General features: G+C 42.8%; 2 protein-coding genes across 3 annotated transcripts; both read left to right on the forward strand.

The window, feature by feature from the left end:
• The first annotated feature begins 65 nt into the window (after positions 1-65).
• pik3r6b (phosphoinositide-3-kinase, regulatory subunit 6b) lies at positions 66-11,671 on the forward strand. The gene is made up of 20 exons (XM_083931574.1): positions 66-108; positions 363-419; positions 556-648; positions 2,289-2,401; positions 2,517-2,585; positions 2,746-2,881; positions 2,982-3,051; positions 3,146-3,329; positions 5,164-5,311; positions 5,399-5,491; positions 5,594-5,960; positions 6,102-6,198; positions 6,291-6,410; positions 8,215-8,322; positions 8,455-8,560; positions 9,297-9,370; positions 9,450-9,540; positions 9,623-9,675; positions 9,755-9,855; positions 9,951-11,671. The coding sequence occupies exons 2-20, from the start codon at positions 404-406 to the stop codon at positions 10,072-10,074; spliced, it is 2,163 nt and encodes a 720-aa protein (XP_083787700.1). The 5' UTR covers positions 66-108; positions 363-403; the 3' UTR covers positions 10,075-11,671.
• Positions 11,672-12,247: 576 nt separating this feature from the next.
• Positions 12,248-15,925, forward strand: mfsd6l (major facilitator superfamily domain containing 6-like). Of its 2 annotated transcripts, none has more exons than XM_083932117.1 (2): positions 12,248-12,370; positions 13,990-15,925. In XM_083932117.1, exon 2 carries the CDS (start codon positions 14,028-14,030, stop codon positions 15,846-15,848), a length of 1,821 nt encoding a protein of 606 aa, XP_083788243.1. In that variant the 5' UTR covers positions 12,248-12,370; positions 13,990-14,027; the 3' UTR covers positions 15,849-15,925. The 2 variants fall into 2 exon arrangements, with proteins under 2 accessions (XP_083788243.1, XP_083788242.1); XM_083932116.1 differs by having other exon boundaries at positions 12,258-12,370; positions 13,993-15,925.

A 15,925-nucleotide genomic window follows, 5' to 3' on the forward strand; every position in this document is an offset into this window, starting at 1 on the left:
AGTCACACCCCGTCTCACTCACACCATAAAAACGACCTAACATTATCACATCATTTCACTCCACAGTAGCAGCAGGGGAGAACATTTATACAGACAGCAGCTACCATGGTAAACTCTGGATTAGGGCAGACGGTGTCACTTGGTTTCGTCTGCTTAAAGCGGGCAGCTCTTTCATTTGATTGGTTGCTGACTGATTGTCAGGGCTACATTATTTCCTGTAATGTATTTATAGTTCAGAATGTAACCGTTGGTGTCTCTACTGTTTGTGCAGATCAGTTACAGTTTTGTCAGTTTTATCGTTGTTGATATTTCAGGGACAAGTGGAGACAAGTTATTGGTGAACAGAACACATTTTCTTTCAGTTTTCCTTACAACTATCCTGAGACTGTGAAGAGCAGAAAAGATGGTTGATTCCACTGGTGAGTGTTTTCATTTCCTCCTAGACTGTTTGAAATGACTGTCATTCCCAAACGTGTTTAGCTGGTTAAAACTGAGGATAGGATTCCAGCTTGGCTGTGTGTTTATTACATAAAGATGTACAATCTCCATATTTAGCTGAAGGGGCTCTCTCGACCCTGGAGTCCAGTCTGACCAACAACGTCCAGCTTCTCCTCAAAGACATGAACTTCCAGAGTGCTTCACAGAAAGGTATCTACAACAGAGATAATAGAAGGCAACACTAATACAGTTAATTATTTAAACATGATTAATTTAGATGTCTTTACATCTATATCTTTATTAATTACTTGATGTATTGTCCTGTTTGTATTTTGTATTCACTGTTCTTTGTCTGCCTGTCAAATGTTTTTCTTACACATTGTTATGTTTTTAATGCTGTATTTATTGTTGTTTGTCTGTCTGCTCAGGGACTGTAGAGGCAAATTAGCTGTAAGCTAACTCTGGTACAATTGTAACATTGTGCAGTTGCCCTGTCACATAAACAATAAACTAAACTAAACTTTCATTCTATGTCTATGCAAGTATATAATAATATAAGGGTACTGTCAATTAGCTTAGCTTAGCATAAAGACAGGAATCAAGGCGAAACGGCTAATTAGCAACTAAATAACGTGTCAAGGGGTCTTGTTTGTTTAATCCGTGGATTTTGTCACCTTTGGACAAAGCTGGCGAGCTTCTCCCAGGCTGCTCTCCTGTTTCCAGTGTGTATGCTAAGCTAACATCTGCTGGCTTTAGCCATGGACATAAAAATATAGCCTTATATTAAAGGGACAGACATGATTGCAAACCGCTCTCACTCCCAACTTGTCATCAGCTTAATCGGTGGCCACCATCAATGATAATGACGCACAAGGTTCCCTTTTGTGTGAACTATAGACTGTTTACAAAGATGGGTGTCTGGCTCCACTTCCTTCCACTGTACAAAAGTGAAGCCAAAATATCCTAGATATGACCACCGCCATCTTGTAAATTTGGAGCCAAAGTCTGCGCAGTAGGGATTGGGCAGTATCAAAGTCAATCATCTGTCAATTCTGACGTTTCATCCTGTTTTTTTTATCAAATAGCTAATTATCATTAACATGAACACGCAAACATCAGTGGGATTAAAAACTACCTACAATGACAGAAACCATCTTTTTTTTGGAGGTGTAGGTGATGATCCAGATGCCTGTCTTCACTTTCAGGGAGCTGTCAAGCGATGTAATTCAACAGACAGTGAGAGTCATCCACAACTGGAGAGAAATTGACAACATTGGCAACTAATCTTACAGTGGGGGAGGGGCCTCACGTGTTTATGTGATGGTGCTGCTTCTACCACATTCAAGATGATGTAGAATAAAAAGCGACAAAATCCACATATGGAGGATAATATAGAGTGACTGGCTGCGATATTTGTATCCCAGGTGAAACCAAAAGTCAACATTGACTTACTTTAACTTACATAGCATACAAATTGTTACAGGAGCTATCTCAACAATGTAGCCTACATTTTTAATCAAAACTGCAATATTCAGTTTCTCTGGGTTGTTTTTTTTACCATAACCTTTAAAAAAGTTGATAGCAGCCATATGTGATGAGTTATTGTATCACAATGTCAAACAAACCTTGTTTTGGTGCTTCGTGACCTATTTTGAGGTCTTATAACATGGTAGATCTCTCAAGAAGATATTACCAAGATGATTTCATTTGATTAATTAAAAATGATTTAAAAAAAATTAAATGATCAAAACTGGACTATATGCCGATTAATAGCTTAGTGAGCTTCAGTGAACACACGGTGTAATTTGCACAGTATAAAGTAGCAGTACAAGTGTCTGTCTGCTCCGCAGGAGTGCTTAGATGGAGTCTTGAGAAGCAGCTGGAGGCCAATCCGTCCTGCGGTGTCTCCTTGATCAGAGTGCTGGTCAAAGAGCTTGAAGAGAATCTGAAGAGGGTTAGCAAGGTTCGCTCCTTCAACTCTGCTTTCAGAATTCCAAGTCGAGTTTAAAACGTCCAAAAGCTTTCCTTTCTTTGTAGAAGATAATTAACTGTAACTTTTTGTTTGACGGCTGATACAGATTCATAAAAAACAAGCCTACACCAATGTCATTCCAGTGCTGCACACTCTGTACTATGCGGTTATTCAGGTAGGACACACCTGTGTGACTCTAATTTACAATGATGTTGTTCAACAATAGAGCGTTTTACAATTTCTAAATAGAAGACAACAAGTGTATCACTGTAGACTAGTAGTAGATAGTTGAATATGCATTATTAGTAGTTTGTTTTCTGTCCTTATCTTTCCAGTCAGGTGTCATGATTCCTACCAGCCTTTACCAGACAGTGTGTGAGTGTTTGATGAAACTGCTGATATTACCGTCTCCTTACTCTGCTGTGGCCCTGAGCACTCTGAGGAGCATCAAGATGGAAATGACCACACCGGGTATCATGCATGAATGCACACATTTACAGAAAGCAGCCACACAATACAGTATGATGCTATAAAATAAACACTCCTGACAGACGTATCTTTCCCTCAATAGGCTCTTTATATCAGAGGAGAGTCATTGCAGAGCAGAACTTGAGGAATGAGCATTTCACCTCACAGGAAAAGTTAGTGTATCATTTAAATGGAAATCAAATGTATAATGGTGCAGAGTTTTACACTGAATAAACTGTTCCTTCCCTGTTTGCTGATTTGCTCCAGGGTGTTTGTGCTTGCTGACCCAGCGGTGTTTTCTGCTCCACTGGAAGCAGCAGTGAAAGCACACTTGGAGGCATCCGGCCATCTGAGGACCACACCAGCCATGGAGAAAAATGTGGTGCTACGTGTCCTGCAGGCGGGATCGGTGATGGCCTGCCAAGACTCCAGACTGACTCAGGCTCTGGAGGTAAGCTGGTTTATGAAGATGTTTTGGACAAAGTAAGAATAATGTTGTTTTTTTTTGCCATTCTAGCAGTGTCGGTCTAAGGATGGCAATGGTCGACTGGTTGGCTAGCCTACTACTTGGGTCCAGACTGAAATATCTAAAAAAAAAAGTGCCATAACATTTTGATACATATATTGCATCTTTCCCAGAGGATGAATCCTACTATGAGTCCTTTGGTGATCCACTGGCTTTCCATCTAACCACCAACATCAATTTCTTATGATAAATATCTCAACATCTACATGGTCAATTTGCAAACAATTGTGTTTTTCTGACAACCAGAGGACAGATCCAATTCACTTTAGTAATCCCCTGACTTTTCCTTTAGGAGTTGGACACTTTAGGTTTTGTGAAATGTCTCAACAACTATTGCATGAACTGCTATGAAATTTGGTACAGACATGAATGTACTCCTCGTGATGAATCAGTAACTTTGGTGATTCCTTAACTCCAATACTTATTGCAACTGGTGCAGTGCCTGTTCAAAACGTACCTGTTGGGAACAGGTTGGTTGCTTGGCCTCCAGTATTGCTGCTTGCAGCCTATTTGAGAACTGCTCATCTAAACGACTTCACACTCAACACTATGCTTCCTCGGGTCCTGAGCAATACACCTGCCATGACATAGTTTGGTCCCATAGAATACTACAACTATACACGTCATTTGGTAAAAGCTAGCTGTTTGGGACTAGGCTATTTCCTGTAACAAAAGTTGACAAACAAGAGTTTTCAACAATGTAACATCTCTGTCCTCAGTTTCTTTATCTGTTCTTTAGTTAACCCAGTTAACAGGGTTCCCCATACAATACACTACAAAGTGTGTACATAGTGCACTACTAATAGCATAATGAGCCTGTTAGCATTGTCACTGTGAGCATCATTTTGAATTGTGTCCAAATCTGGTTTTCCACTAATCCTCCTACAAATTTTGAGCAATCATTACCAAGTTTGGTATAGGACATCTCTGGACCAAGTTGTAAAATGTTCCATATTTTGATTTTTGGTTTGCTACAGTTGCAGTAGCTCAGTCCATAGGTGACTTGGCTGGGAACCGTAGGGTTGCTGGTTCAAGTCCCTGTGTGGACCATGTATGGAGTATGGACTGGTGGCTGGAGAGGTGCCAGTTCATCTCCTGGGCACTGCCGAGGTGCTGTTGAGCAAGGCACTGAACCCCCACCTGCTCGGGGCGCTGGTCACTGGCAGCCCCCTCGCTCTAACATCTCTCCTTAATTGCATGTATGGGTCCTGTTTGTGCATGTGTGTATTTCGGGCCTGTGTGTGTAACATGAATAATAATAAGAGTGAAAAAATTAAATTTCCCCGTGCGGGATAAATAAAGTAATTCTTCTTAAATGTGCTATTGTAACCGCATTGGTGGACAAGTAGATTGAGTGGCAATGGCACATTTGGTGTCATTTGGCCAATAGGTGATGCTGCAGCAGCATCATCTAACTATTAAGGAATGTATTTGCTTAGTTGCTGAGGACCCAAGGGAGTGCAAATGTGAAGTGAATCAGATGAACAGTTCTTAAGAACACTGCAAGCAGGACTTTCAAGCAATTGGCCTTTTCTGAACAAGCATGCATTATCGATGGGCAACAGCTACGAATGCGCACTGCCCTAGTTTAGGTCAAAGCACTACTGTTAAGTCTATCAGGGCCCCTAGTTTGGCCGTAGACTCTTAGTCTCGCTGATAAATGCTTGCTTGGGGCAAGTAAACTATGTAAATGATATATTTATCTGTATTCAGCATTGTTGTTTTTTTAATCAGACCATTTGTCTCTTGTGTATTTCAGGCTGTAGGGGAACAAATGGTAGAGAAATATTTCCAGGAAGTCATTCTAGCCACAGAGAAGAGTATGAAGCATGGTGCAGGTGGTTGCGCAAACTATCTGAACAAACTACAACACATATACAGAGACATCTTGGCTGGCTCTAAAGAAGGTATGTGTTCTGCACTGTTGTTGCACAGCTTTATATTAGCAGAGATTGTGACTGGATTGCCACAATGCCTTTACCCTATTTTCTCAGAAAGATCCAAGCTAGATCATGGTCCTGCGTGCTGCTCTGCAATGCCCTATCCAGAGATCAAATTCCTTTTGTGGAGAGACGAAAATGATCTATGTAAGTCAGTCAGGCAGGAAAATTTGCCAGTACTTTATATTTCTGTCAATAAAAGATCCAGTTTCTGCAGTAAAATGTACACAAAATGTATCTTTCCTAAAGGGAATCTGCTGGCAAACTTTGCCATGTGTTCGTCTTCTAACTCAATAAGTCTTGAGGAAGAAGAGAAGGACAATAGAGATTCAGTTCGGTCCGAGGACAGTGGGATTGAAAGAGATCTGAAGGAGAGTGACTTTGAGGAAACAGTGCAGTCTCCAGTCACAAATCCTGTGCCAGCGTTCACACGGAGAAATGCCTTTAAGTCCATGAAGGCAGCAGATAAACTAAATCTAATGAGGGAGAAGATGGACACATTGCCTGGAAGTTCAGCTGTCCTTGAAGAAGACAAGAGGCGTCACACAGCACGGGTAGTGGTACTGGGGGACGATCGTGTGCTGGGAAGACTTACCAGGGCTTATCACTCCATCAGGTGAGCAGCTGGTTTGTTATGAATACCTTCTTCCAAATAGTGTTACCGCAACGTGGTGTGTGTTCCTCAAACCTTTCCTGCATTTACATTGTTTGAGTACACACAGCTTTCCATGAACGCTTTCCGTGTATTTCCCAACAGAGAAAGAGAGTCCAAGCGTCTTATTTTGACCAAGAAACTGAACCTACGATTGTACTACATCCCAGTCACTGATGTGGAGTCTTCGCTCAGTTCACTTGTGAGTCACGCTCAATCTCTCAAAATGACACTGACTGACTTATATAAATGTAGAAGACTAAATGCCCCTGCAACACCTGTCATTCTTCATAGGATAGCTCAGGTCAAAATGAAGGCAGATTGTCTCTCGCCTCCTTTTTTGGAAGAGTGGATCCTTGGTACAACAGCAACATCAACGGTCTGGGAGCCGCAATCTCCAACCTGGCTGGAATGGTAATTTAATAATTGAACTTAATGCTTTGTTTAGATTTGGATAACTCTGTTTACTTCCATGTAGTTCACTGGGTACACATGTACTTGTGTATTGCATAGGTCTCAAATCACACACGGCCATTATGCACTTACCAGAAATGACAACAGCAACATTTGACTGCTGACATCTTTTTTAATGGTGATACTTTTTAATGTTTTCCTTATAAGCCTGAGGTAAGCACTGGGAATGCACTTTGACTATTATTAACTATTAATTTGGACGTTTGGATGTTGTGATAGCCATTTCATCTGAAACATTACAACCAATTCACAGTTATGTAATTATCCATGTGGAACAAATGCAATCAATTTTGGTCATATTTTGGATGCAAAAATCTTGTGGTCACCTGTATGAGGCTTTATTTTGTTGAATATTCTGTGGCCAAATTCCATTAAAAACTACATTTATATTAATGTGCTGTGAGCCAATATTGAGAACTTCCTTATAAAGTAACTTTGAGAATCGTCTATTTTCTTGGCACCCCATGTATTGTTCATCCTGGCACTGGCCATGCTGCCAACATATAGTTCGGTGCTTTCCAGAGCACCAAGCACTAAGGGCTGCCGCTTCCCCAACCACCATTTTCACATGTTTGGTGGTCCGTTCCCTCCCACTACATATAGCCAATATGGTGACCATGTGACTGCTGGGAGACTTTCAGGGCGTGTTTGTGTGTGTGTGTGTGTGTGTGTGTGTGTGTGTGTGCGCGCGCGTGTGTGTGTGCGTGTGCGTGTGCGTGTGCGTGTGCGTGTGTGCGTGTGTGTGTGTGTGTGTGTGTGTGTGTGTGTGTGTGTGTGTGTGAAAATGGGAGAGAGAAAGAGGAGATCATGCAGCAAAGGACCACAGGTCAGAATCCAACCCGGGTCGCTGCAGCACTCATTTAACAAGCCTGTGCAAAGATGCGCCGTGAGATCATTTTCTGTTGATCTGATCACGTTCTACTACACCACTGGACAAAAGTGTCTACTCTACTTCACCGTGTTGTTGTGGCGTCAAGTACTTCCACACGTCACATCCTGCTTAGAGTTATAACCAATCAGCAACCCGGCTTTTCTCAAGGGAGAAAAACGGTCCTGCTCTCCCACAAGGGGAAAAAACGCCCCCTCGAGCAACTCCCATGCAACATGAGGCGTTTTGGCGATGGAGACTCACTTTATTCCTGGTATTCTACCCTAATGGAAACGCACCTATTGAGGGCAAACAGTGTCCAGCATTCCTCACTAAACTTTTTCATTGTTATAAGTGCAGCATCCAGGTAGCCATAACGGACTTCTTTTTGCCACAGTTGTCAGTGTAATCACTGAAAAGTATGGAAGTACACAAATTGAGACACAGCATAAGTGTCTACAGCCATGCTAGCAGCACTGTGAGGCTGTTCTTAGACATTGCTGCACTAATGCTAAATAGCATGCTAACATTCTCACAATGACAATGCTAACATGTTGATGTTAAGCATACTTTTTACCACATAGAAATAGAACGATGGATATTCCCATTCAAATCAACGTAGCACGATGGCAGCCATTTTTATGTGTACTGTGTTGATGTGAAACATTGACGAACAGCCAACAGTTCAATGCCCTACTCTCATTCTATTTCTATTTAACAGTTTTCACCAATTTAGTTTTGTGTTTTATTATGCTAACATCTGCTAACTAGCAGTAACGTTCCTATCCATAGTAGCCTGCCACAGCTTAAAACACAACAGCATCAGAATGGATGTTTATCTAATACCTTCTGTCTTCTGTGACATCTCTACTACAGCACTCTAACCACAGCAGGCCCCCGGAGCAAAACCCTATAATGGACACCCTGTGTTACTACCTTCGCTGTGGGACGCAGCCAGTTAACTTGCCGCTCTATTCAGTTAAGGTACAGCACATGATATCAAAATTGACATGCATACAAATGCGTAAGACAGAGCAAGATGCTGCCATTTTTGCCAATGATTCACTGTTGCTGCACATGCACTTCTTGGTTTGACTAACCACAGTATGTGTTTAGATGACCCGCTCCAGCTGTGATGTCAGTTCTGTTGTGGAGGAGGTGTTTGTGTCCCATCTGGAGGCCAACATCCCAGAGTTCAGACACCTTAAAGAAAAGTTCTCAAGTATGTCTCTGAATCTCTATCTGTGTGTGTGGATACTGCCATGTCTGTGCTAACATTATAGTTACTTAAAGGGGGCCTATTATGCTCCTTTTCAGGTTCATACATGTATTTTGTGTTTCTACTGGAACATGTTGACATGCTTTAATGTTCAAAAATCCCCTTTTCTCATACTGCTCATGGCTGTTGCACCCACTGTCTGAGACGCTCTGTTGCAGCGTCTGTTTCTTTAAGACCCTTTCCCGAAAAGCCCAGTCTGCTCTGATTGGTCAGCACTTCTGGGTCTCATTCAATTTCCCTCTCTGTCTCCGTACTTCTGCAGAAGACTGACGGCAACTGAGTGTATAGTGGGAGTTTCTAGGGAGCAATGAACAACATAAGAAGCAAATATTACAGCTTTGTCTGCAGTTAGCATGTAGCTACATGTAGTGAACAGCAGCACATTCAACTGGAGCTGTGCGTAGCTGTACTTCCTGTGCATGCTTTTCCTGGAGCAGATGAACTTATTTTGAAATCTGTGAATTCTTGATGTCAGACTGCCGAGAAAGAAGAAAAAAACTGTGTGAAAGAAGGCGTTGACAGCAGTCTGTATCCTGAGCAGATCTGTTCATGGAGGGGTTAGACTGGTTACCCATAAACACTACCTCATTATTTGAGACTTTGGTCATGAACATCAACATAAATATGACAGAAAATTCAAAAATATGTCCACTTTAAAGTGAGATGTTATCTTTGACAGAGGAGCCCATTGCACGCCGCAAGAAGTTGACAGTGGAAGTCTTTGGGGCAGTCATCTCAGTCAGTTATACAAAGGTACAGTCCTTATTATTAAAATTCTGTTTAGTATTAGCATCAACAGCAGGATCTGGGCTAACTATTATATCCTCAGCAGATGTCTTTAAGCAAACGAGAGATTGTAAAGGGAGCGGCACCCATGACATATGGCATGGTGATCGCATCACAGCCGGGAGCTTTGACATCAGGTAACCTTTTGAATTCATGTTTAGTTGACAAATGTATATCGATACAAGTAATGCAGTTAATAATCTGTGTCACTTTGTGTAGGCGAGGATCACCTGAGTGTCAGGTTTGACAGTGTGAACCCAGGATGCAACACAGTAAGAAGTGATTTACCTCAAACATTGAATTAGATTGATCCAATTAATAAGCTTTCTAAACCTTTTCTGTTTTGATCAGACGATCCAAACACAGAACATCAGCATCCGGACGATGGAGAATCGAACCCTGACCGTGTGTCTGGACAAGGACTCCCGCAGGACATACACAGATGTTCAAAGGTCCTTTACAACACGACATTTACAGTAAATTTCACATTTTCTCTGCACATTAAACAAAGTCAAAGTGCTAGAATGTAATGTTATTTCTTTTACAGGGTAGAGGTTTCTCCTTGCTTGGACCCAGGGTGCAGCATCAAGTCCAGGTTCAGCGTCAGCCAAGAGCGAGAGCTAAAAGTCCTGTCCCTGCCCATCAACACCTTCAGTGGTGTGACCTTCTGAGGTGTGTGTGTGTGTGTGTGTGTGTGTGTGTGTGTGTGTGTGTGTGTGTGCGTGTGTGTGTGTGTGTGTGTGTGTGTGTATGTGTGTGTGTGTGTGTGTGTGTGTGTGTGTGTGTGTGTGTGTGTGTGTGTGTGTGTGCGTGTGTGTGTGTGTGTGTGTGTATGTGTGTGGGTGTGCGTGTGTATGTGTATGGGTGTGCGTGTGTGTGTGTGTATGTGTGTGAGTGTGTGTGTGTGTGTGTTATGGCATGTACATCAGTGTATGTAGAAACTGTTAGTTAACACGCATTAAAGATTGCCCCATTAAGTATGAACTATTATGGAGTTTTCCAGTTGAATGGCTTTATTTTATTTCTACTTCTCTACATGTCAGAGGGAAATGTTGTCATTTTTGCTCCACGGCATTTATTTCACAGCTATAGTTAATTTCCAGATGAAGATTCTACATGTAAAACATGATACCATTTTTTATACTCTTTATTTATTAAATCCATTCACGTTTTTATATAAACTCATTTATTCATATAGCAAAAGTAAAGGGCAACAAAGAACTTGCTTCAATGTAAGCATCGTATATAAATCCAAAGCCATATTTAAAAAAAAAAAAAGATACAAAAGGATAACACGAGAAAGAAATAAGTAGGAGAAAAACACCTTGAAATTCATTCAAGTAATAATAAGTAAAAACCTCATTCATTCATTAAAAATAATAATTTTGTTTAATTGTCTGTTTCCTTATCAACTGTTCATTTCATTTTATTTTATTTTTTTTCTACTGTTCTTGAAAGGTGTCCTATCCTTTATCTTAATTTGTTGATGTGTACATATGTATATGTATATGTATACGTGTAGATTTTGATGTGCTTTTGCTTTGTCTGTCAAAGAACTTTGTAAACTTCTGTTTATACATGTCTTATTATTATTAATAATTCAATTCCATTCAATGTCATCTACAGTGCCAAATCATAACAAAAGGTATCTCAGGACACTTTACATAAAGGTCAAGGTCACTCATCATGACTTCATTATCATTTACAGAGACCCAACAATTCCCCCATGAGCAGCAACGAGTCACACTATCTTTAATCATAATAGCAATAATAATAATAATCATAATAATAATAAGAATATTTATATACAGGGTTTATCCAGCAATCTTGCCCACAAAGTAATTATTATTATTATTATTATTATTATTATTATTATATAAGTACTAACATATTGACAATACTACGGTGCATCAGTATCATCAATATTCCAAAGATATTTATGTGTGTGTATAGTATAGGGCCCTTTGATATTTTGATACTCTTAAGTAGAATATCTCAATACTTCATCCACCACTTATGAATTCATTGTGAGTCATAACTCCATTACATAGTTTAAGTTTGTGTTTTGAAGCCTCGCTTTAGTGTTAGCTTTCTTTCATTACACAGCCTGTATAATGCAAATGTTTTTGTAACGCTGCTCATATGGATTTGCTGAGTCGCTTAATTCCTTATAATGACAAAATTAAAAGTGCTGTGTTTGCGGTAAGCATAAAAACCATGTGACATGAATCAATGTTGTACGTTGAGTTTGAAAATGTGGTAAATAAACTACCCTTCATCTACGCCTGTGAATGTTCTCATTTGTCCAGTTCATCTTTATCCCCAAAGCAATTTCAGTCAAAAGCAACTGGACTTGGTTATTTGTCTAGGAAAACGTTTCACCTCTCATCCAAGAGGCTTCATCAGTTCATGTATGCATCTGACCAGGCTAGGACTGGACCAGGACCAGGACCAGGACCTGGACCAGGACCAGGACCAGGACCAGGACCAGGCTGGGACTGGAACCGGTCAGATACGTACATGAACTGATGAAGCCTCTTGGATGAGTGGTGAAACGTCTTCCTAGACTAACAACCGAGTCCAGTTGCTTTTGACTGAAATTGCTTTGAGGATACCCTTCATCTAAATATGTGTCCCCTGTGTGAAAGAATGGTGGTCTTTTGTTTGTCTTTTTGCTCTGGAAAAGCAGCTGTGTTGGTGACATGTGCTCAGTTTACTTCCCTCATGTTTTCAGATGAAGTTATTCATTTGAATGAAGGCCTCCGCGCCGCCAGGGGGCGCTGCAGTCACGGACATCCCTCTGCAGGTGTGAACCATAGGTGTGCGCTCAGAAACCCTCCAGACGGTGACAGGTGTCTCCTGCTCAAAACACCGAAGAGTCCAAATCGTGGGTGGAATGTAGGAGTTGGAGTCGGAAGATGACCGGTAGAGAGGTTTAAAGGCGTTTGTGCGGACAGAGACCAAAAGGTAAATGTTAAACGTCTCTTTTCTTATCTTACAAACGTGACGTGGACTAGTGCTCCACATCCTCATACCCTGCAGGGAACAGGTGCGTCCAGACCGACAGGTGCCGACTGTTACTGGCCGTCATCTTTGGCTTTAGCTGCTTCTTCATTCTTTCTGACACTTATTTACAACTTTAACTCGTACTGCACTTAAAGGCACCACATAATTGGGCAGGTGTGAGTTACACACACACACACACACACACACACACACACACACACACACACACACACACACACACACACACACACACACACACACACACACACACACACACACACACACACACACACACACACACACACACAGAATTTAAACGACTTGAAACCTGAAATACACGCTGACGTATCTGCAAATATTTTTTTTATTTTACCGTGGTAGGGGTATTCAGTCTTTAACATATTATAGAGATGAATACATATTTAATCCATTGGATAAATTACTTTTAGTCTGGTGGAATTTGTGTTTCAAATGAGTTGTATTGAATATTCATCTTTATAATATGTTTTTAAAATATCACTAGAGTGTTTTCATTGGCACAAGCATGTTTGTTTTTGTACAAACCTCCAAAGAGCATTTTTTGACTATAAGAACCACTTTGATAAGCGATTCATTTTTCAAGCTAAACTAACTACATGTCTAGTAGAGTATAGTATTTGCTGCTTTTCTTTGTCATACACCATTGTAAATTCAATGTCTTTGAGTTTGAACTCAAAACCTCAAAATTCAAAATGTCATCAACTAATCCATTCATGGAAATAGAATCAGTAGGTTAATAATGTAACATCTTATAGAAGCTGGCAACTGCAAAACCATAAGCTTAAAGTGTAATTCAGGCATAAAATCATTCAATGCTCTAATTCAGCACTTACATACATCAAATAAGACATAGAGAAAGGTTTTTTTTGTTGTTCAACTACTAACGGAGAATTCCGGTAGAGTTGTGGACGTGGCTAACACTGATTTGCTCGGGGCAGTGCAATGAAGTCTTTTTTAACCACTAATACTGCTGAAAATAACACCAAACCTCTGACAGCAGCATGAGAAGAGTCCCTACACAGAAAACAAAGCACCAACAACGTAGTTAGTGAACCCAGAGTTTATTAAGAGTGTTGTAAAGACTTACCTTCTGGCCCCTGTACCAGCTCCTCTCATAGTAAAGTCCATTCAAGTGGATTACCAAAGTCAATCCCAAAGGAAGGAGCCCACTGGTGCTTTGTTTTCTGTGTAGGGACTCTTCTCATGCTGCTGCAGAGGTTTGCTGTTATTTTGAGCAGAATTAGTGGTTAAAAAAGACGTTTCAATGCCTTCACCGTACTGCCCCAAGCTAATCACTGTTAGCCACGTCAGGCTGTTAGCGACAGTTAGCAACTCTCCCGGGTTTCTCCGTTAATAGTTGTTGGATGAAAAAAATTGCCTCGATGGCTTATTCGATGTATGTAAGTGCTGAAAAAGACCAGGGGATGATTTTACGCCGTAAATGCACTTTAAAGTATACTCACTGTGATCCACCTGTTGTGCTGTGTTTAATGTATTTTCCCATCTCTGTTCGTCTGTCTCTCTTTCTGTTTGAACCCGAGGAGGTTTCCATGTGAGGAGCGACCGTGAGCTGCCAACGATGAAGAGGAACAGGCAGATTGACGTCAGGCGAGCCCTCGCTCTGGCCGCCACCTTTACCTTCCTGTGCTCCTGTGCCAGAGCCTGCCTGCTCCCCTTCCTCACCCTGTACTTCAGACAGCTGGGTCTGACTCCTGCCATGACAGGCATCGTCATGGGTACTAAGCACCTCATAACGCTGGTCTGGACCCCCGTGGCGAGCCTGCTCTCCAAACACTACAACAAGAGGCGAGTGGTGATAAACGGCTCTCTCGTGTGTTCGGCAGCAGTCGCCCTGGTTCTGCTGCTCGTCCCGCCTATGGATGTGCGCACCCAGACCGGCAACTGTAACATGTCTGATCTGAGCAGCAGTCAAACCAACCTGCTCATGAGCAGCGCGGCAGCGGCCACATCAGAGACTGGAGCTCACCCTAAAATCAACACGGCTCCTTTGTCCCAGCCTGGTGTCACTTTCCCTGCAGAGACACTCGCTGCCAATAAATCTGCTCCTGCTGTGAATAAAATTGCACTTGATCAGCACGAGAATGATAAATCCAGTCCTCAGCTGTCACAAGAGACGGCATCAGTGGTGGTCGAACCAAAGGTCGGCTGCTCCGCCAAGAACCGCACTATCAGCTCTTCAGCAGCCCCGGTGAGGAACAAGAGGTCCGAGTTCAGAGCAGGGTCCGAAGAAGAGCTTGGAGAAGAGGTGACAGAGGAAGAGAAAAAGGAGGGACATTTTGAATTTCTGGACAGCCTGAAGGTGATGGACCCTCAGCACCAGCTCTTCTTCTTGGTGCTCATCATTGTGTCGGTGTGGGAGTGTGTGTCAGCCCCTCTGGAGTGGACGGCAGATGACGGCCTGTTTGAGTATCTAGACTTTGCGGATGCTTCGGACCGCTACAGCAGCACCGGGGTTTGGGCTTTACTCGGAGCAGCGTGTGGGGTTGGAGGAGTGGGTTTGCTGGTGAGCCAGTTACAATGTCTCATAGCCGATCAGACCCCCAGGAGCGCGGTGCATTTCTACTGCTTCGCTGGCCTGGCAGCTCTGGCCCTGCCTGCAGCTGCTTTCCTCCCACTCTACCTGAATAAGAAGCGAGACAGGGCCAACGGGCTCCTGAAAGCCGTAAAGCTGGTGCATGGCTCCCCCCGGGCTCTGCTCTGCGCAGTCACCACCCTGCTGGTCGGGGTAGCAGGCTCGGTCGTGGATAACTTCCTCCTGTGGCAAATGCAGGATCACAGGAGCAGTGAGCTGCACATGGGGCTGTCTCTGGCCCTGGCTCTGCTCTCACAGGCCGCCTTCCCTCTGCTGGCTGGAAAAATGTCCAAGATCCTCAGCCCGGGAAGGGTGCTAACTGTTGGAGCTGCGAGTCTCGGGGTGCAGTGCTTCTATTACTCCTTCCTCTGGGGCCCGTGGGCTGCACTGCCCGCTCAGGTGTTGAGCTGTTTTAGCAGTGGAGCCCTCTGGTGGGCTGTGAAGGTCCAGTGTGAGGATATCGCCACGCCAGGGGCTGAGAGGAGTGTGACAAGGGTCTACAGCACACTTTCACTACGCCTGGGAAGCGGGCTGGGGAGCTTTGCAGGAGGATATGTGGTCCAGATGCTCGGGCTGGCGTGGCTGTTCAGAGGAGTGGCACTGGGTGTGATGCTATGGTGTGTGTGTCTGCCTCTGCTCCAGTGGAAAGCCCCACATCAGCGCAGGATTAACTATTCTCGCCTTTTGGCGGCTGATGCAAGTGAGGCCAGTGACTCCGAGTCTGAGCAGGAGAGAGACTGGCTTGAAAAAGCAATGGAAGACGACAGAAGCAACAACAACAACAATGGTCGGAGGGTAAACCACTGAAACGACTCCGTAGAGAGTACAAAAGGACGCCTCAGAGTGCAGTAAATAGAAGGCTTTCACATCACAAACCAAATCAT

Source organism: Echiichthys vipera (genome assembly GCF_963691815.1).
Source record: "Echiichthys vipera genome assembly, chromosome: 17".
Classification (NCBI taxonomy): domain Eukaryota; kingdom Metazoa; phylum Chordata; class Actinopteri; order Perciformes; family Trachinidae; genus Echiichthys; species Echiichthys vipera.

Coding starts and splice junctions, on each gene's coding strand:
- pik3r6b (XM_083931574.1), top strand. Junction 2,586..2,745: donor TGTACTATGCGGTTATTCAG/GTAGGACACACC, acceptor TTATCTTTCCAG/TCAGGTGTCATGATTCCTAC. Junction 6,199..6,290: donor AGTCTTCGCTCAGTTCACTT/GTGAGTCACGCT, acceptor CATTCTTCATAG/GATAGCTCAGGTCAAAATGA.
- mfsd6l (XM_083932117.1), top strand. CDS start 14,028: ATGAAGAGGAACAGGCAGATTGACGTCAGGCGAGCCCTCGCTCTGGCC.